This window comes from Zeus faber (genome assembly GCF_960531495.2).
Source record: "Zeus faber genome assembly, chromosome: 16".
Taxonomy (NCBI): domain Eukaryota; kingdom Metazoa; phylum Chordata; class Actinopteri; order Zeiformes; family Zeidae; genus Zeus; species Zeus faber.
In genome coordinates this window covers 1,282,359-1,301,921 of record NC_137202.1, presented here as the reverse complement: position 1 = coordinate 1,301,921, position 19,563 = coordinate 1,282,359, and the positions used below count along the sequence as shown (strand labels likewise).

The 19,563-nt window shown below is 41.6% G+C and overlaps 2 protein-coding genes across 3 annotated transcripts; both read left to right on the top strand.

Moving 5' to 3' along the window:
• Window positions 1-3,803: 3,803 nt before the first annotated feature.
• paox (polyamine oxidase) lies at window positions 3,804-10,281 on the top strand. The gene is made up of 10 exons (XM_080017156.1): window positions 3,804-4,078; window positions 4,995-5,171; window positions 5,275-5,405; window positions 5,588-5,775; window positions 7,574-7,752; window positions 7,863-8,032; window positions 8,345-8,430; window positions 8,828-8,940; window positions 9,092-9,246; window positions 9,866-10,281. The coding sequence occupies exons 1-10, from the start codon at window positions 3,919-3,921 to the stop codon at window positions 10,016-10,018; spliced, it is 1,512 nt and encodes a 503-aa protein (XP_079873282.1). The 5' UTR covers window positions 3,804-3,918; the 3' UTR covers window positions 10,019-10,281.
• A 504-nt stretch (window positions 10,282-10,785) lies between these two features.
• Window positions 10,786-19,355, top strand: mtg1 (mitochondrial ribosome-associated GTPase 1). 2 transcript variants are annotated; one of them, XM_080016095.1, is made up of 11 exons: window positions 10,786-10,987; window positions 12,075-12,141; window positions 15,564-15,666; window positions 15,792-15,878; window positions 15,982-16,038; window positions 16,482-16,572; window positions 16,679-16,740; window positions 16,822-16,918; window positions 18,119-18,200; window positions 18,286-18,398; window positions 18,753-19,355. In XM_080016095.1, the coding sequence occupies exons 1-11, from the start codon at window positions 10,885-10,887 to the stop codon at window positions 18,848-18,850; spliced, it is 960 nt and encodes a 319-aa protein (XP_079872221.1). In that variant the 5' UTR covers window positions 10,786-10,884; the 3' UTR covers window positions 18,851-19,355. The 2 variants fall into 2 exon arrangements, with proteins under 2 accessions (XP_079872221.1, XP_079872222.1); XM_080016096.1 differs by lacking the exon at window positions 15,982-16,038.
• The last annotated feature ends 208 nt before the right edge of the window (window positions 19,356-19,563 follow it).

The window sequence follows — 19,563 nt, the reverse complement described above, 5'->3', positions numbered from 1 at the left end:
CCCAGACTACCTTCCCACGGAGAACAACCTTCATGCGGGAAGGGGAGAAACGGCGGACCAAGCCATCACTCCCAGACTCTGGCCCACTGAACGCAGCCCGGGATTGGGAAATGCGGGTTGACCTCAGCCAGAGGCTCACCTTCCCACCCGAAATTGCAGTTACCAACCTGCGCCCAGATCTTGTCCTCTGGTCCAAGTCCTGCCGGCGAGTCTTTATCGTTGAGCTGACTGTCCCATGGGAGGAGGCCATCGATGAGGCATTCAAACGGAAGAGGCTGCGGTATGCCAACTTAGCAGCAGAGGCAGAGGGGCGGGGCTGGAACGTGAAGGTACGGCCAGTGGAGTTGGGCTGCAGAGGTTTTGTGGCCAAGTCTACCACAAGGCTCTTGAAGGAGGTAGGGATCAGAGGGCAGGCCCAAAGGAAGGCAATTAAAGAACTTGCCGCTGCAGCCGAGCGGAGCAGTCACTGGCTGTGGCTGAAACGGTGGGACGCAACATGGGCTGCCAAATAATCATGTTGGTGCCATCGTGCGACACACACTCAGGTCTGATCAACCTGTGGTGGGCCAACCTCGGCAGAGGGTGTCTTGTGATAAATGGCCGAAACACCCAATGAGGCCGGGGCACACAACTGAAGATGTGTCGTATTAGTGGCCTGTGATCTGTGCAAAACTCACCTCACCCAAGATGACATTCTCAATTGTTGTACTGAAAATTTAGGGATTTTAACAACTAGTCCTATGAAGAATCCTATATAGTATATATAGTATAGAGTATATATAGTATATACAGTATAGTGTATATAGTATATATAGTATATAGTATATATAGTGTATATAGTATATATAGTGTATATATTTTATATAGTATATTTAGTATATGGTATATATAGTGTATATATTATAAATAGTATATATAGTGTTTATAGTGTATATAGTGTATCAAGTGTGGTGCGCGATGAGATGCTTGCCGCTGAGACGCCGACTCTCCGTGTAAGCAGAGCACAATACAGACTGTTCAGAGAGCTGGTCCTAAGTCCGAACGGTAACCGGGTAGGTCTGATAAGTGAGGAGTACCTGTATACAGGCGCTGCGCATTGCTGTGGGTATCCTCCTGAAAGACTCAAACCCCATTGATTCAGAGAACCAGGGGCCTCACATACATATACATATGTTCATACATATATGCAGTGAAATGTATTTGCAACGCAAAAGTAAACCGAACATAATAGCTAACCTAATTGGTACCTAGCTAACTAACTAAAACTAACTGATTCCTAAAACGTAATTCAGTTAATGAATAGAATAATATAAAATAAAATAAAATAAAATAAAATAAAATAAGACTCAAAAGGGTAATACAAAGTGGGGGTACAAAATATAAGTAAAGGGAATAGAGTTATGTAACCTTGGCTCAGAGAACGAGTGACCTCAGGAGGTAGTTCATTCCGAGCACCTCCCAAAGTTTGAGAAGGTTCCGGCTGCAGACCTCTCTCCTGAGGGCCCCTTAATTGATATGTTAAATTGCAGGTAGCACTCCTCACACCACTTGACAACAGGACCGCGGCTGGACTCCTGTAACAGACAATAACAGAGTCATCAACATACTTTAAAATGTTCCTGTTCTCAGCCGCACCCTGGTGCGTCACACCCTCTCTGCTCGTTCACAACTTTATACTTTTATGAGCATGACAAATCATACATTTGTACGGGACTGTATGAGAGCCAAGCAAATGAAAGAAATATCCCTGTGATTTGAGAATAAACCCGGAATTCCGACTTTAAAGTCGAAATTAAGTTTTGAGAATGAACTCGGAATTCTGAGGTTAAAGTCAAAATACGTGATGAGAAGACACCGGTGTCGTGCCAAAAAATGATTTCTGTCCGTGGCAGCACGCACAGCCTGTTAGAATTGTATCGCCCAGTTTATATGCATCTATAGCTGATTTTACCAGTTTATATGCATCTATAGCTGATTTTACCAGTTTATATGCATCTATAGCTGCTTTCATCTGGATCAACATTATAATGTGCAAATACACAGAACTTTATCTCCGTGGAAATAGCAAAGGTATGTCGTTCTGAAGCTTTAACGTCTCTTGTTTTGCATTTTCGTGATTAGAGGCAATACTATAGTATTGTTTCCCATGTTTATATGTGTTTGGTGTGTCTAATATCCTTGTTTAGGCTTCTGTTTGTTGACTAAATATATACACAATAAAGAAATGATTTATTTTGCAATTATCCTAATGACTGCATTATTTTACCTGCATTATTTTACCTGCTTTGTGCCCTAGATTAGAACCAATTCAGTAATTTTTGCCTGTTGAAATATATCTAAAATAAAAAAACACACCGTTTTTTGTTTTTTTAGATGTAGGCTATCTCCTGATGCCATCTCTTCCCAAGGCAAATGACGCACACGCACCGGCCATCCATATTAAGAAAAATAAGTCGTGATTCATCAGACCAGGCCACCTTCTTCCATTGCTCCATGGTCCAGTTCTGATGCTTACGTGCCCATTGTTGGCGCGTTTAGTGGTGGACAGGGGTCAGCATGGGCACTGTGGCCGGTCTGCGGCTATGCAGCCCCATACGCAGCAAGGTGTGATGCACTGTGTGTTCTGACACCTTTCTATCATAGCAGCATTAACTTTTTCAACAAGTTGTTATGTGGGATCGGACCAGACGGGCTAGACTTCACTCCCCACGTGCTTCAATGATTCCATGGGCTCCCATGACCCTGTCGCCTGTTCACCGGTTGTCCTTCCTTGGACCAATTTTAAGTACTAATCACTGCATACTGGGAACACCCCACAAGACCTGCCGTTTTGGAGATGCTCTTACCCAGTCGTCTGGCCATCACAATTTGGCCCTTGTCAAAGTCGCTCAGATACTTATGCTAGTCCTTTTTCCTGATTCCAACACATCAACTTCAAGAACTGACTGTTCACTTTCTGCCTATTATATCTCACCCCTTACAGTTGTATTACCTGTGCGTCCCCAAGAAAATGTCGCACATGGCGGGGATGACGTACACCCGACGCACACAGCAGGAATATTAAAAAAAAAAAGGTTTTCAAAATGCAGAGTTACTGCTCCGGACGAATGGAACGAGATGAGCAGTGTTATTTATTTCACCTATCAGTGGTTTTAATGTTGTGGCTGATCGGTGACACACACACGCACGCACGCACGCAGATAACGTACAATTAAAACATACGCAGAAGTTAAATATATAGGTGAAGATAACCTAAAATAAAAATAAATGTAAACGAATATATGAAATATATGTGATATATCATTATATTATTGTTTTCAGACGAAGCGCTCTTCAATGCGGTGTATAACAGCACTCTCTAGCGTCCGTCAGGTGTCAAAGAATCACGGAGATTCAACTCTAAATCATTTCCCATTTTCCATCACGATTAGCGGTGAAAAGTTCGGCTCTCTTTGCAGATTCGGCCCTTTACGAGCGACTCACTAAAAATATCCGTTAAAGGGTCCATTTAATTTTCAGATTATTCGTTCGTTTGATTCCGTTTCAGTCGCTTCAGCTTTGAGTTGTTAATCAAATTCACATAAACATCTAATTATTTTCCTTATTTATTGAGGAATCATGCCACGTGTCGGCCAAGTACCTCCACCCAAAGCAATTTCTTTCACATTCAGTTAATCCTCGGTTTTTATTTTCTGTCGGTGAGAACGCTCCCTGCGGGGCGTAGCGCGCATGCGCGGCATCGCAGCTACAGCCGTTCGAGATCGGAGCGTCCGACCAGAGTCCGACACCGCGCCCGAGTCATTTGAAAGGATCCGTTCGCTACCAACGAGTGGTTCAAGAGTCCCGCGTCACAGGTCAGAATAGTGCGGTACGTGCTTTAGCTTTCAGCGCAGTTTCAGCGGCGGGTTCTGGGTGGACATGGACCTACGACACGGCCACGACCCACCGATACTCATCGTCGGCTGCGGAATATCAGGCGTCGCAGCGGCGGGGAAACTTCTGAGGCATGGCTTTCGAAACGTACGGATACTGGAAGCGACGACAAGAAGCGGTGGAAGGGTGAAAACAGGCAAACTTGGTAGGTTCCCCAAACGCTGGTTCGAGTGAAAGATCCGACACGGGAAGACGATACGGGTCAAACGGTTCAATAAGGGGTGTCGACGAAAGAATGGGAGAAATGCTGAATTTAACTCCTGTAGTTCACTTGGATCAAATACATCTATACCCATGAACCATTTGACGCGCGTGTTTGTTGCGAGTATTACGGTAAAGCGCTCCGCTTCCTAAACGCGTAGCGTGACGAGACGCAGTCGTGTAGACGGTCCGTACCGCTCAGAAGTCAAAAGTTAAAAAAAATGGAATGGGAGCAAAAATAATATGAAAGAAATCCCATAGCGGAGGAAGGGAACTCCGTGTTTCCATAGACCAATCCAACAAGATAAATGTATATTCAAATGGATAGTACACAACCAATAACCACCACCGTCAACACTATTCTGATGTGGACTTTACGAAAGACAAAGGACACTAAATTTGACGTAGAATTAATATTAATAACACTACGTAGAAATTAATTGCAATAACGAGGCTCAGCTCCAGTCCTCATTTTGGAGTCTTTATTTTTAGGTGTTTAAACTGAGGGACACAGATGCTTTCCTTTTCCACTTCCTGTTTATGTCCAATGTCATTTTAGGCAATTATCTTTCTAGGTTTTCTCATACTTTTTGTCATCGAACCAGAAGGTCAGAGTAGAATATCAGGGGTGAAGAGGATTGTGATAACCATATCCTAACATTACTAGTCCTTTAATTGAAAACCCATTCAACAAAAATTTGAAAACAAATGAATAAAAATAGGAAATAAATTCATTTCAGGAAAGCAAGTTTTAAATCTTTAGAGGCTGTATTTTATTTTTATTTTTTTTGGAAATTTGAAAAATGCGATTGACGGGCATATAAATACACAGGGCCTGCTTCTCTATACTTTCTCTGCAGGCAATAACATCATTGAGATAGGAGCTAACTGGATCCATGGTCCATCCAAGGAAAATCCAGTTTTCTGCCTTGCCCGTCAATTTGGCCTCCTGGAACCAGCGGCTCTGACGTTGGAGAACCAAGTCAAGCATGTCCAATGGAATCCTCCCCAAGTTTCCAACTGGTTCAGCAGTTCAGGTGTGACGGCAAGCAGACTTTACACCCTTACGGCCCAATATGGCCCTTGACAAAAGACCAGTCTCGATGATTGTGATTATAACTCTGCTGGCTACATGCGCAGGCAAGAGGCTGAAAGCGGAGGACATGTACCCTGCCGAAGAGATGTTTGCGAAGCTGCTGTGTGAAAGTTCCCAGTTTAAGAGCCAGGGAGGGGAACCAGTGGCCAGTGTGGGAGACTTCATACGGGCAGAGGTACATTTCTACCTGTAAAGAGGAAACCTCTCCTGTTCTGACCCTTTAAGTGCATCTGGCAGAAAAACAAAGTGTGTGTGTGTGTGTGTGTGTGTGTGTGTGTGTGTGTGTGTGTGTGTGTGTGTGTGTATGTGTATGTGTGTGTGTGTGTGTGTGTGTGTGTGTGTGTGTCACTGACATAGGTTCTGAAGCGAACAGCAGAGCAGTGGAGAGGTGACGATGCCTCCACGAGGTCCCTGCGACTGTGTGCTCTCAGCAACCAGTTGAAGGCAGAGTGCTGCGTGAATGGAACGCACACAATGTATGGGGTGGGACTTGGGGCATTCGGCCTTTACAAGGGTCTACCAGGGCTGGACTGCACGTTTCCTGGGTTAGTGCACCAAACACACACAAACTCACATGTGCGCAACATGTGCGCAACTGAAAGAAAAAAAAGAGCCTGAAAACAAAAAGGCTTCAAGGTTGGAGGTTATAGTCGTGTAGCCCTGTCAAACCCCAGGGCCACGTCAGAAGCAACCCCTCAGCGTCTCTGAAAATATTACTATTCCAGCAGGAAAAAATATCACGCCCAGGAATAGACTTGATATTTGGGAAGTAGTTTTATAGACTTTATTGGTCTGGTATACTGTACACCGTTGGCAACACAGAAGCAGAACGTCTCCTTGCTGCTTGGAGTCTCTACGTGTGAGCTCCAGTCAAACTGACTTGTCAAGCAATAGATTTGTGTAGTAGCGAAATCTGTCCATTTATTTATAAAGTATTATTAAGCTATTCATGTTTAATGAAATCTACAAGAATATATAGATTGCATTTTTTTCTTCATTTAATAATCAAACCACTAATAAATAATGACAAATAATAAACAACTAACATAATAACACTTTATTACAGAAACAGCTCAATAAATACACATATAGAGACTGTGGAAATCTCCTGCATGCTCCTCTGGTTAATGGGATGAAGCCTCCACCCCTGCCGTCCTTGTCTTCTCCCTCGGGCCCACGGAGGAAAACTGGCACCGCCTTCCTCCTGTCAATAGCCGCAATGTATTTACAGATTATTATTAATTCCAGCGCTAAAACACGTTGTATTTAGAGATTATTATTCATTCCAGCAATACAGCGTGTTGTATTTAGAGGTTATTATTCATTCCAGCAATAAAACGTTTGTATTCAAGCCAGAAGCAGCTGGGTGAAATCTAAACAATAAATGCTAAACTCACAAACGAATCCAACTACGTTAATAAACATACAGATAACATTAAGTTGAATATACGTATTCACACAATACACGTTAGGGTAAGAGACTGAAAGTGTCCTGGTTACGCACAGTGCTTTATTAAATTGTAATTATTTTATTTATTCAATAAATAAACAGACCACAATAAAATACAGGTCAAATAAAAACACTGTTTTTATTTGTTTTATGAACGGGGACTAGGAGACCGCAGGCGCTATTTGGCCGAGGGGGAAATTAGCAAGTGGAGCAACACAGAAAGTCAAACTCAGGCCTCACTGGCCCCAGTTTGTACTAGGGATGTTAAGAGACAATACAACACTGTATCGCCGCAGTTCCAACAGACCTTGTCTGCGCTGTCCTTTCAGCACCACAGCCCTATGGCAGTTAACAATTGCATTGGAAATAAGAGTATTGAATATAAAATGTGATTTATCGAGCTTACATTTACATTTTTTTATTTGCCTGATTATAGCGTCATTATTTTAGCAATTATGCATGACTGATATTTTTTTAATTAACAGTACTCCAAAGTACCCCTTGGGGTACACTTACCTTCATTTGAGAAACGCTGTTCTAGTGCACATGTTCTCAACCACTGGGCTGCAGGCCGTCCCAGGCCACGGTGCATTTGTCACCGGCCCCCTGAGCAGCAGCAGGGTAAATTAAATATGTCTAGAAAAAAATGTATATTTTATTTGCTTTGTTTGGAGAAAAGATCGCTATTATCTTAGCTGCGGAACTGTGCATAACCCCCCCCCCCCCCCCCACACACACACATTTTTAAATTGTAATAAGATATTCAAATATATTCAAACCAATGAACACACAAAGGAAGAGACGCATGCACACACAAACACAACACTCATTCTCAATGTAGTAGATGAGATAAGACGGATATTCTTAATGTCAAGTGTTTTCTTTCTCTGCAGTGGCTATGAAGGCCTGGTTAGAAACCTGATGTCGGAGTTCCCACAAAATTTAGTGACATACAGGCGACCGGTGCGCTGCATTCACTGGCATAACGACGTGGGAGATCAACCTGTGACTGTTGAGTGTGAAAATGGGGAGAGGATCGATGCCAAGCATGTGATCGTCACAGTGCCTCTAGGTAGATTACACAATTATGCCGACGCTTGTTATTTTCCCTGTCAAGTTTAATTCTGCAAATTCTTCAACAGCACTGAACAAGCCTAAGCTATTTCTATTCTGTTCTTGTAGGGTACCTGAAAAAGCACCATTCAGCAATGTTCTGTCCTGCCCTCCCCACTCACAAGCTCCACTCTGTCCAGAGAGTGGGCTTCGGAACTAATAATAAAATCTTTGTGGATTTTGACTCTCCATGGTGGGACAGGGATTGTGAAATCATTTACCTGGTGTGGGAGGATGAGGTGAGTGGACATTAGGTAGGGACTGTTTCCGTTTATTTTCGGGTACTTACTTTTCTCCGATAATAATTGTGAATTTGATTGTAATTTTTTTTGTGTGATGGATTTGTCAACTGCTTTGCATGGATGAAATCCGATAGAACAACAAATGGCATTAAGTTTCTAACAGTAGATGAGCACAGAATCAGACTCAATACATAATTACATATCTGCTCGTCACGCATGCATTTACTTTCCTATTTAGTTCCTTAGCACTGTTGCTAACGACAGCTTGAACACACACGTAACCTTCTCATAATTGTCATATTTGTCCAGGAGGATCTTGTTGATCAAGTGCCGGATTTACAGAGGTTTTGGATAAAAAAGCTGTTTGGTTTCACCGTCCTCAAGCCCACCAAAAGGTGAGCAACTCTATATATAAGGTGCTGTTGCCCAACATGCTTGTTTTTGCTCCATCTAGTGGACATTTTCAACCAAACCAAAGAAGAGTTCTGAAAGTTCAAGTTCAAGTTCAAGAGATAATTTGTCACATACATACACATACGGTCTTACATATATGTAGTGAAATGTCATGACACCACGTGATTACGCACAAGCTCTATAAGCTCGAACTATAATCAAATGTGCGCAATCGACACACGAAAGACAGTTCTTTATCTGTCAACAGAAACATTTTCCCTTTACCCACTGTCTATGTTGGTCGGTCACTAGGTCATGGTGGCTATAAATGACAGACACAATAGTCGTTGATTTATTTTGTTTATTTATTTTAGTCGTTTGTTTTGATTACACCACCAGGTACGGCCATGTTCTGTGTGGCTGGATCGCTGGTCATGAGTCGGAATATATGGAGACCCTGACTGAACAGGAAGTGACGCACTCCATGACGCAGCTCATCCGCAGGTTCACCGGTGAGCTCCACGTCCTCAGCCCGTGTAGAAACCCACACAAGTGAAAGCACATAACATCCTCAGCGTCACCCTTTCCTGAGCCTATTTTTCTAGCCCCGTGTTGATAAAGTGTGCTCTTGTCAGAGTTGGTGACGTAGTTCCGTGTGCTTAGGGAATCCCACCATCACTCCAAGGAGGGTGCTGCGCACCCAGTGGTTCCACGACCCCTGGACCTGCGGATCGTACAGTTACCCGGCAATAGGTTGCTCAGCAAAGGACCTAGAGAACCTGCAGGAACCACTGCCCTCCAAGGGGGCTCAGGCTCAGGTAATTTACCAATAACTTCCTGTCCAACTAAATCCCTGTACATATAGAGGAGAATCTTTAATTGTACAATAATACAATCCCTCACCGTTTACCAGGAGCTGGTAGAATATGCAAAGTATATTCAAGAAAAATTGCAAATTAAAGTAAAATTAGTTGTCCAATTAACAGCTTCAGTAAGAGTATCATGACATTTCAGTATAGGTACCATAGATACCTACATTTTCTAGTGGACCTTATTTTACTGCAACAATCATATCAAACACACATTATATACAGTATGTGTGTGTTTTCTCAAAAAAATCTAACCTGATTGAGGATGGGGGGGAGGAGAGATCAGTGCATTGAAAATATAACATCGAGACTGACGCAATTTAACAGAGTAAAATGTACATTACTTGCATCAATGATACAGTCAAGTAAAAGTAAATAGTATTCAAAAGTGTATATATTTCTGAAATTACTCAGATAATGACAGTTTCTTGAAAAGATGATTCAATTACATGACACTGAGTACATGTACTGTGACTACTTACTACCCATCTCTGCTATTGACACACTGTCGGGTATTTTCAAAGACCTATTTTTTGTTGCTGCTGTTCTCACTGTTCCCTGTTCTCAGCCCTTGCAGGTTTTGTTTGCTGGGGAAGCGACTCACTCTCACTTCTACTCCACGGTGCACGGCGCGCTGCTCTCTGGATGGAGGGAGGCAGAGAGACTAATCTCTCACTACTCCGCCATCAGAGCACACAAGCCACTCAGATCACCACTTTAGATGTCCTCACACTTGATTTATAATACGATTTCATGTTTTTCTGCCAAAGGTGTGTGGGTTTTGAACCCAATCTACAAATCCCAAGTATTATTGACAATGACTATATTTGTGGGATGTTGTTTTCTACTATGATTCTTGAAATAACAGTTGTGGCAATGGTGTTTGTAAATGTTAATTATTCCATCCTAGACAAATATAACAACAAAATGGCTGTTTGTCTTAATTTTGTAATTGTTATGTTGATTTCTCTGACGGAATAATAAATCCACAATGTATAAATGTATATTGAATAATTTAATGTATTTGAAAGATGATGTTGTCCCCTTGGTATGAGAGTTATAACAGTGTTTCTTTGGGGGGGGGGGTTGCGCTTTAATTGCGTCCCCTTAAAACTGCATCTCAAAATTTTATATAATTAAACATTTGTAAAAAAAAATCTCGAATTAAGGTCTGGGAACGTGAAAAGCACCCACTGTGTGGCAATTAACAACACATGGAAATTGGGGAGACAGTGTGTGTGTGTATATATATATATATCATAATAGAATATTGTGAGGAAATATATTACATAAGAAAGGCAGAATGCTGTTCTAAATTCAAAATGAGCATATTAGTTCAACAAAAAACAGTAAATGGATGTGTGGGAGAGATGACCCACGGATTGATCAGTCCCCGTTCCACTCCTAAACCGCAGGGGGCGCTAGTCACTTCTGGGTTAAAAGCCAAGCAGCGCGGGCAGGGACGTTATCCACGCGGATGTAAACAGTGCAGCGTGGTCTCCGCGGTCCCTAGGTCACTCTCACTAGGTCACTATCACACAAATCATCAACAAATCCACATTATTTTCATTTGACCCAGAAACAAACATGAAGCTATATAACGCACTTCGTAATACGGCGGCGTTTCGGCAGTGGTTCGATTTCGGCGAAAGGGAAGTGGCTCACTGGTTTCCAGGACACATGGCGAAAGGTGGGTGAGATAATGTTCATCAGTTTATTCTAACAGGTTCTCTCCCTGGTGAAGCCTTATGAAACGTATTCAGGCTGCGGAAGAGTTGCTTTCGATAATCAAATAAACTTTTATTCGGTGTGATCTAGCGTGCATAAAGCCACAGGATCAGGCCTTTGACATACAGTGCTGTCACAACACTGTTTACCCACTTTAGATAAGAGGTCTCTCACCTGAGTCTCCGTTAAAGATATGCTTGCACACCGGCGCTGCTCTTAGAATTTATTTGGGTAATGTAAAACATGTTACCCTTCATAAAAACTATATGCACAATAAAGTAACTTTATTTTGGTAGGCCCACTGTGGCAGATCTAGGTGGGACAGTGATCCAAGAAGCAGACTATGTTAAGATATTTTGTTGACTGAAAGGGAATGCAGGATGAATATTTCAGTTGGCGTATAAAACAGGTATACCTCACATTCTTATTTTTAACGACAGTAGTGACTGTTTACAATCACAGCAGGCTAGGACCTACACATCATTTGGGATTTCTTATTGGGAACTATGTAAATTAAAAAAAATCAAGAAAATGAAAAGGACCACGTGCTTCAAGAACCGAAACTGATGTCAAATGTGCCTCCAGGGGCATTTGTCTGCCCACAGTTCCCCCTCCACAGCCACTGTCTGTCCACAGTTCCCCATACACAGCCACTATCTGTCCACAGTTCCTTGGCCACAGCCACTGTCTGTCCACAGTTTCCTGTGCACACTCACTGTCTGTCCACAGTTCCTCATAAAGTGTTTTCTCAACTGGTCTGGCCTCAGCAGCATTAGTCATGAAGTCACGAACCAAACATAATTCAAGATTTGGACCATTGTTATCTATTTCACCGAATGTGCAGTAATCCACAATGCTTCTTCTGTTCATGTAAAAAAAAAGTGGTAGAACGATAGTAATAAAAGCTTAATATTCAATTAAATGAAAATCCAGATTCCTACGCTCCACTCGAAATGGACCGACGACCCTGTATCGGAGCAGGACCCACCAAATCGTATGTATCATAAAGCCGAAATATACCTACGTACTTACTCTGTCACACTTCTCAGGAATCAAGCAGATGAGATCCACCCTCAAGAATGTGGACTGCATTATAGAAATCCATGATGCACGGATATCCTTTTGTGTGATGAATACCGATATACTTTAATTGATATGCCATATTTTGGCTTTGGCTCATACTTTCTCTTCGAGCTATGGCTGTCTTATGTGTTTTATGTTCTGTGGTACTCATTTGTTCTTGCCAATTCTGTCTCTTTCTACCTTGTCTTTTTGAGTAAGCTCAACAAAACAAACTCCAGTCAACCATGTTGCTACGGCAATAAAGTATTGAGCTTCAATTTGAAAACGTTACTTTTTTTTTGTTGGCTTATGAAAACAATGTAATTTGTCATTAGAGTTGTCCGATACCTATAATAGTATCGTAAATGCCTCTAATATAGCCTAAAATGCTGGATTGGCGATCGGCAAGCATACGAGTCTATGCACTGATTCACTATCACCTAATTTATCACGTGATGATTGTAAATAACGGATAGAGACTGTAGCCGGAGCTGTAGTTGGAGCTGACTCCATTTAATCATCACAGTTCACAACAGAAAAAACAGTCACATAAAGCAGACACTACGCTGTTGTAAACATTAACGTAAAGCGGCACACTGTACAGTATTCTGAGATGTATTTAGTTTTTAAGTTTCAAGAGATCAAGAGGTTATTTGTCACATACATATACATACGGTCGTACATACAGTATATGCAGTGAAATGTCATGACACCCGGTGATAACTAATGCACAATAAACTCTATAAGCTGTAAAATACTAAAAATACTAAAATGTGCGTAATTCGACAGTTGCTGTTGCACTACTGTTTTATGATGTTACTGTACTATTCAAAAATGTAAATGTCCTATTTTACTCAATTGTGGCTGCACTTTAACGTTTTTTTAAAGCAATTGTTATTTATTCCTAGATTTATTTATTTGTTATCTTTTAGTTCTAATAATAATAACTTAAATTTGTATAGCGCCTTTCAAAAAACCCAATGTTGCTTTACAGGAGAGGGGCAAGGGGGGGGGGGCAGATTAAGGGAGAGAGGAACAAAACAAAAAAATAGCTAACCTAACTAACTAATTTGGAAAGGCCATGGTGAAAAGGTGGGTCTTGAGGGTTGTTTTGAAAGTGTCCAGGGTCGGGGCGTTACGGATTACGGGAGGGAGAGAGTTCCAGAGGGTGGGGGCTGCCACACTGAAAGCTCTGTCCCTGAAAGTCGTAGTCTGGTACGGGGATGGACAGCAGACCTATGTCTGAGGACCGCAAGTTCCGGGATGGAGTGTGCTGGTGGAGGAGGTCGGACAGGTATTGGGGGGCAAGTGCGTGAAGGGATTTGTATGTGAGGAGGAGGAGTCTGTAAGAGGTGCAGAACTTGACCGGGAGCCAGTGGAGATGGGGGTTATGACTGACTGTCAAACTAGATGATAAAATAAAGTTGCATGGCATTCATTCTCTGTATGTATTTGTTCATGTTTTAAAAAGGGTTTAACCTGAGCCAGGCCGCACAACAATGATAGCAATCATTTCACATCCATACAAGGTTAGTAGTATACAGCTGTTTAAAAAAATACAAAATTATATTGTGTGTGTGTGTGTGTGTGTGTGTGTGTGTGTGTGTATACACACACACACACACACACACACACACACACACACACACACACACAGTGGGGCAAAAAAGTATTTAGTCAGCCACCAATTGTGCAAGTTCTCCCACTTAAAAAGATGAGAGAGGCCTGTAATTTTCATCATAGGTTCACCTCAACTATGAGAGACAAAATGAGAAAAAAAAAAATCCAGCAAATCACATTGTCTGATTTTTAAAGAATTTATTTGCAAATTTTGGTGGAAAATAAGTATTTGGTCAATAACAAAAGTTCATCTCAATACTTTGTTATATACCCTTTGTTTGCAATGACAGAGGTCAAACGTTTTCTGTAAGTCTTCACAAGGTTTTCACACACTTGCTGGTATTTTGGCCCATTCCTCCATGCAGATCTCTAGAGCAGTGATGTTTTGGGGCTGTCGCTGGGCAACACGGACTTTCAACTCCCTCCAAAGATTTTCTATGGGGTTGAGATCTGGAGACTGGCTAGGCCACTCCAGGACCTTGAAATGCTTCTTACGAAGCCACTCCTTCATTGCCCGGGCGGTGTGTTTGCGATCATTGTCATGCTGAAAGACCCAGCTACGTTTCATCTTCAATGCCCTTGCTGATGGAAGGAGGTTTTCACTCAAAATCTCACGATACATGGCCCCATTCATTCTTTCCTTTACACAGATCAGTCGTCCTGGTCCCTTTACAGAAAAACAGCCCCAAAGCATGATGTTTCCACCCCCATGCTTCACAGTAGGTATGGTGTTCTTTGGATGCAACTCAGCTTTCTTTCTCCTCCAAACATGACAAGTTGAGTTTTTACCAGAAAGTTCTGTTTTGGTTTCATCTGACCATATGACATTCTCCTAATCCTCTTCTGGATCATCCAAATGCTCTCTAGCAAACTTCAGACGGGCCTGGACATGTACTGGCTTAAGCAGGGGGACACGTCTGGCACTGCAGGATTTGAGTCCCTGGCGGCGTAGTGTGTTACTGATGGTAGCCTTTGTTACTTTGGTCCCAGCTCTCTGCAGGTCATTCACTAGGTCCCCCCGTGTTGTTCTGGGATGTTTGCTCACCGTTCTTGTGATCATTTTGACCCCACGGGGTGAGATCTTGCGTGGAGCCCCAGATCGTGGGAGATTATCAGTGGTCTTGTATGTCTTCCATTTTCTAATAATTGCTCACAGTTGATTTCTTCACAACAAGCTGCTTACCTATTGCAGATTCAGTCTTCCCAGCCTGGTGCAGGTCTACAATTTTGTTTCTGGTGTCCTTTGACAGCTCTTTGGTCTTGGCCATAGTGGAGTTTGGAGTGTGACTGTTTGAGGTTGTGGACAGGTGTCTTTTATACTGATAACGAGTTCAAACAGGTGCCATTAATACAGGTAAGGAGTGGAGGACAGAGGAGCCTCTTAAAGAAAAAGTTACAGGTCTGTGAAAGCCAGAAATCTTGCTTGTTTGTAGGTGACCAAATACTTATTTTACCGAGGAATTTACCAATCAATTCATTAAAAATCCTACAATGTGATTTCGTAGATTCTTTTCCCCCATTCTGTCTCTCATAGTTGAAGTGTACCTATAATGAAAATTACAGGCCTCTCTCATCTTTTTAAGTGGGAGAACTTGCACAATTGGTGGCTGACTAAATACTTTTTTGCCCCACTGTATATATATATATATATAAAAAAAAAAATTTTACGCACTTGTATTGGATCCATATTTGTGTCGCAGATAATACAATGGCAGAACATGATTAAAAGACCATTCAGTTAAGTACACTTGTGTCTCACCACCAGAAGAAAACTATGATTGGACCGAAGAAAACGAGTCTGATTAAATATTACAATTTTTTTTCTGTTTTAACACTTTTCTTTAACACCCGTACATCCCTTTCTCCGGGAGAAACCCTCTATTTCAGGAGAGTTTAGACGTGAAGCCACATCTGCTCATTCTCAACAAAATGGACTTGGCTGACCTATCCAGTAAAGCGGTACTCTGATCCTGCTGTATCTATCCATCATATAGAATGTTTTTTCAACCTTTATTATCCATGTGCTAATCGAATAATTGATATGGTTATAAACACTGGGAAATAATCTTACAACTCCACTGCAGAGAATCCTGAAGAAGCTTGAGCGATGCGGCGTGAGGAACGTTCTCTACACAGACAGTTTAAAGCAGACAGATGACAGTGTCAAAAAGGTGGGAGGGATCTTTATTCTGGAGTACGAAAAAACGCGTATAAAAAGCATCAATAAGACCAATCGGTGGAATTGGATAATTCAGCCTGTTGTCTCTATTGTAGCTGGTTCCTACAGTGACTGAGCTGATCAAGAGCAAGCCACGCTTTAACAGAGATGAGGTGACATTTTTCAAAAAATTTGACCAATTCCGAACCATGGCTGTGGTTTTGCAGGAACAGAATGTTTGAGTTGGTGTTTCCACTGAAAAAATGATCCGCTGACCGACATCAACCATCCGTTACAACCATGTTAGAATCCGGTTGTGCAACTCTTAATATTACACTTGGATTTAAGTAACATCTAGCGGCATCAAATCAATTCACACTACTGAGGTGGATATACCGTAGGGCGCTACAATTTACTATTGTAAGATACGCTGGCGGCTTTCCTTGGAAATACAAGTGGTTAAAGTAGGTTTAATAGACCTGAACTATTTATTTGGCTTTAGTTTCATCAAACCTTCCCATAATTCAATGTATATTAAATTTTTTTCATGGTTTAAAACAGCATGTTTCTTTGTGTCCATTTTTGACTCCATTGTAATGTTTAATGGAAATTGCAGAGTTCAAATTATTGCCTGATGGTGATTGGGGTGCCAAACGTGGGGAAATCATCTCTTACTAATGCATTAAGAAGAACGTATTTGAAAAAAGGTATGAAAGTTGTTGTACCAAGTGTTTCAAATTCTTAATGCATATCGATCTAATTGAACTATGCTGTTAATGTCGACAAATTCTTTTTTTTATTACTTGATTTCAGGTCGTGCAACCAGAGTGGGTGGGGAGCCAGGTATAACCAAAGCCATCCTGACCAGAATTCAGGTTTGTGCCCCTGTGTACACACACGTGCATGTGTTGGCAGGTCTTGAAGTCCCTTGACCCTTGACCCATCCTTGCTTCTAGGTGTGTGAAAGGCCAGTCATCCACCTGTTGGACACACCCGGAGTTCTGCCTCCGAAAATTGAGAGTGTTGAGACCGGCATGAAGCTGGCATTGTGTGGTGAGTGGAGAGGCATTGTGAGAAAAATAGTTTGTTTTGCGATTGCTTTGGAGATATTTGCACCTGAAGAAAAAGTCAATCGTTGTGTTTTATGTCTGAATAAACATGGTTAAAGGGGACCTATTATGATCCTTTCCAACAAGTTAATATAGGTCTCTGAGGTCCAAAAACATGTTTTTGAAGCTTTGGGCTGAAAATACCACCCAGGTTGTCCATTCTAGATTCAAGATTTTTTATTTGTCACGTACATATACATACTTTCATACATATATGCAGTGAAATGTAATCTACCCAGTCTAACATGCCTCTAAGCCATCATATTCCAGTTTGGGGTCGTGCCACCCTCTTGAGGCCCCTAGTTCTGTGAGCCATTGGGGTTTGAGCACAAGTTCCAGGTTCTGCTGTATTTAGTCCGTAAACCTCACTGATTACACCTTATCAGTCCACCAAAATCTGTTTCTGAACAAATTTGAGGCGAGAAATAAGCAATCCAGTTCCTGAATCTTAACTCATATCAGTACAAGGCCTAATTTATGAGGTTTTTCTGACTTTCGTAAGGCAAGGGCACTGCCGGTTGCACCGCACCGCAATTTTTTTTTAAATTTCATTCAGGAGACGTCGGAAAATAAAATAAAAAAATACATCTACGATAAAGCACACAATTTTTTTGGTTTTGTTTGGAGAAATCCACAAGGGATCGTGCGCCGCAGTCTACAGTCTATAGTCTATCTACTGTTTCGGGGTTTTTTTTTTGGTTTTTTATTTTTAAGAAATACAGCAGAATTATTTTTGAAATACTTAGATTTCCATTGTCTGCAGTTTCTTCACGGACAGTTGCTATTAATTCCGCTTTCCTTTTAAAAGATTTGTGCTGGTCTGTGAAAGGAACAGATTAGTTCCTAGCGGCGCTTATTATCCTCCAGCGTTGGTTGGAGTTACTTAGATGGAGGGCGGTTCTAATTCTACTGAAGCCCCGCTTGACGTAGGAAGGGGCTTCAAATCTAAATGGGTTGTTTCATAACATGTTTTCTGAAACAGACAAACAAACAAACTCACAAAAAGCTGACTGGGTTGTCTTATTTCACAGTTTGTGTATTAGTATGCCCATCAGAGGCCCAAATGTACGTGCACAAAGCACTGAAAAAGTGAGTTTTTCATCATAGGTCCCCTGTAAACACAATTTCTGTGTCCTACCCTCAGGGACAATACTGGACCATTTAGTGGGTGAAGACATTATCGCCGACTACTTGCTGTTTTCTCTGAATAGACTTCAAAAGTTTAGGTGAGAATTTTCCTTCCTACATTACGGCCAACTGTGTTTCACTTTGTTGATGCACTGATTTCCTTTTGTGTTTGTGGGTGTGTAGTTATGTTGAGAAATACGACCTCGGGGAGCCTAGCGATGACATCCAGAACGTCCTCAAACACATTGCTGTCAAACTGGGCAAGACCCAGCGGGTGAAAGCCATCACTGGAGTGGGTGAGAGAATATTAACCGTAGAGTCTGTACAAGTACGACTAATACTACGACTAAGCCCCTGCGGCCTGGGTTGCAACCATTTTACAACAACTGTGTGTCAATAATAACACTAGGCCAATAACACTAGGCCAAAAAGAATACAACTCCATGGTGATTTAATAAAGGACTATGACCAAGCATGAACATTTGCAGAATTCAGTAGTGTGGAATATATTCAAACTTATTTTGAATTACATGATCCATAAAAAAAGTAATTATGAATATTTTTATATTCATTTGAAATATTTTCTATTCTCATCCCAATAGCAGCTCACGTTTGTATAATAATGGATGTTTTGTGCTTGGGCCCTCCAGGTAACATAACCATCACCATTCCAAACTACACCATCGCAGCGTATGATTTCATCAGAGCCTTTCGGAGAGGAGAGCTGGGGCGCATGGTGTTGGACTGAAGCCAGACATTTTGAAAGATAACTCCAGACTTTTCTGCAGGACAGTGGTGGTTTTCTCTTCTTTGCCGGACAAGTACACAAAATGACTCATTTAAAAAAACAACTGCCAATCGTGGTAATCCAGTTGATTGCTTTCCCAAACCTCTCCATACAGGATCATACTGCACTCAATTCAGGTCAGTGTGTAAGAAGCAAGTGTGTGAACAGTGTAAACAGCGGGTTATTTATTACCATATAGACACAGTGATAACATCTCTGGAAATGATGTACAGAATGTTGTTTTCACATCACTACCGTATATTGTATATAACGTAACGCACAAATAGATAAGAAACAGTCTGTTGCTCCTGAGTGTCTAGTGCAGGTCAAAAGACCCTCTGGATTCATTGGTTTACTCAAATTCATTGGGGATGATGACAGAGGCCATATGTATATCATTTTGGTTTTCTTCCCAACTATGCTTTTCATACACACTGTCTGAGAAATAAATGGGTATTGTCCCCTCCAAATACCACAGGTATTACTGGTTGATGGAATCCAATTTCACAGAAAGTGAAGTTGCATAAATGGTTCAGGCACAGCATAGCTGGTGCCAAATTGGCTGCTGAGCCCTTGATAAAGACCAATACCAGAGAACTGGGAATAAATACTCAACTTGATGTGTCTACAAAATATACAATACAGTATGTAAACAACTTATTCACCTGCTTCAG

Bases quoted from the DNA above. Each gene is read 5' to 3' on its own strand.
- paox (XM_080017156.1), top strand. From the start codon at position 3,919: ATGGACCTACGACACGGCCACGACCCACCGATACTCATCGTCGGCTGC. The intron at 4,079-4,994 runs GTAGGTTCCCCA...CTTTCTCTGCAG, and splicing joins GGTGAAAACAGGCAAACTTG to GCAATAACATCATTGAGATA. The intron at 8,033-8,344 runs GTGAGTGGACAT...ATATTTGTCCAG, and splicing joins ACCTGGTGTGGGAGGATGAG to GAGGATCTTGTTGATCAAGT.
- mtg1 (XM_080016095.1), top strand. From the start codon at position 10,885: ATGAAGCTATATAACGCACTTCGTAATACGGCGGCGTTTCGGCAGTGG. The intron at 10,988-12,074 runs GTGGGTGAGATA...CACACTTCTCAG, and splicing joins TCCAGGACACATGGCGAAAG to GAATCAAGCAGATGAGATCC. The intron at 16,741-16,821 runs GTTTGTGCCCCT...CCTTGCTTCTAG, and splicing joins CCATCCTGACCAGAATTCAG to GTGTGTGAAAGGCCAGTCAT.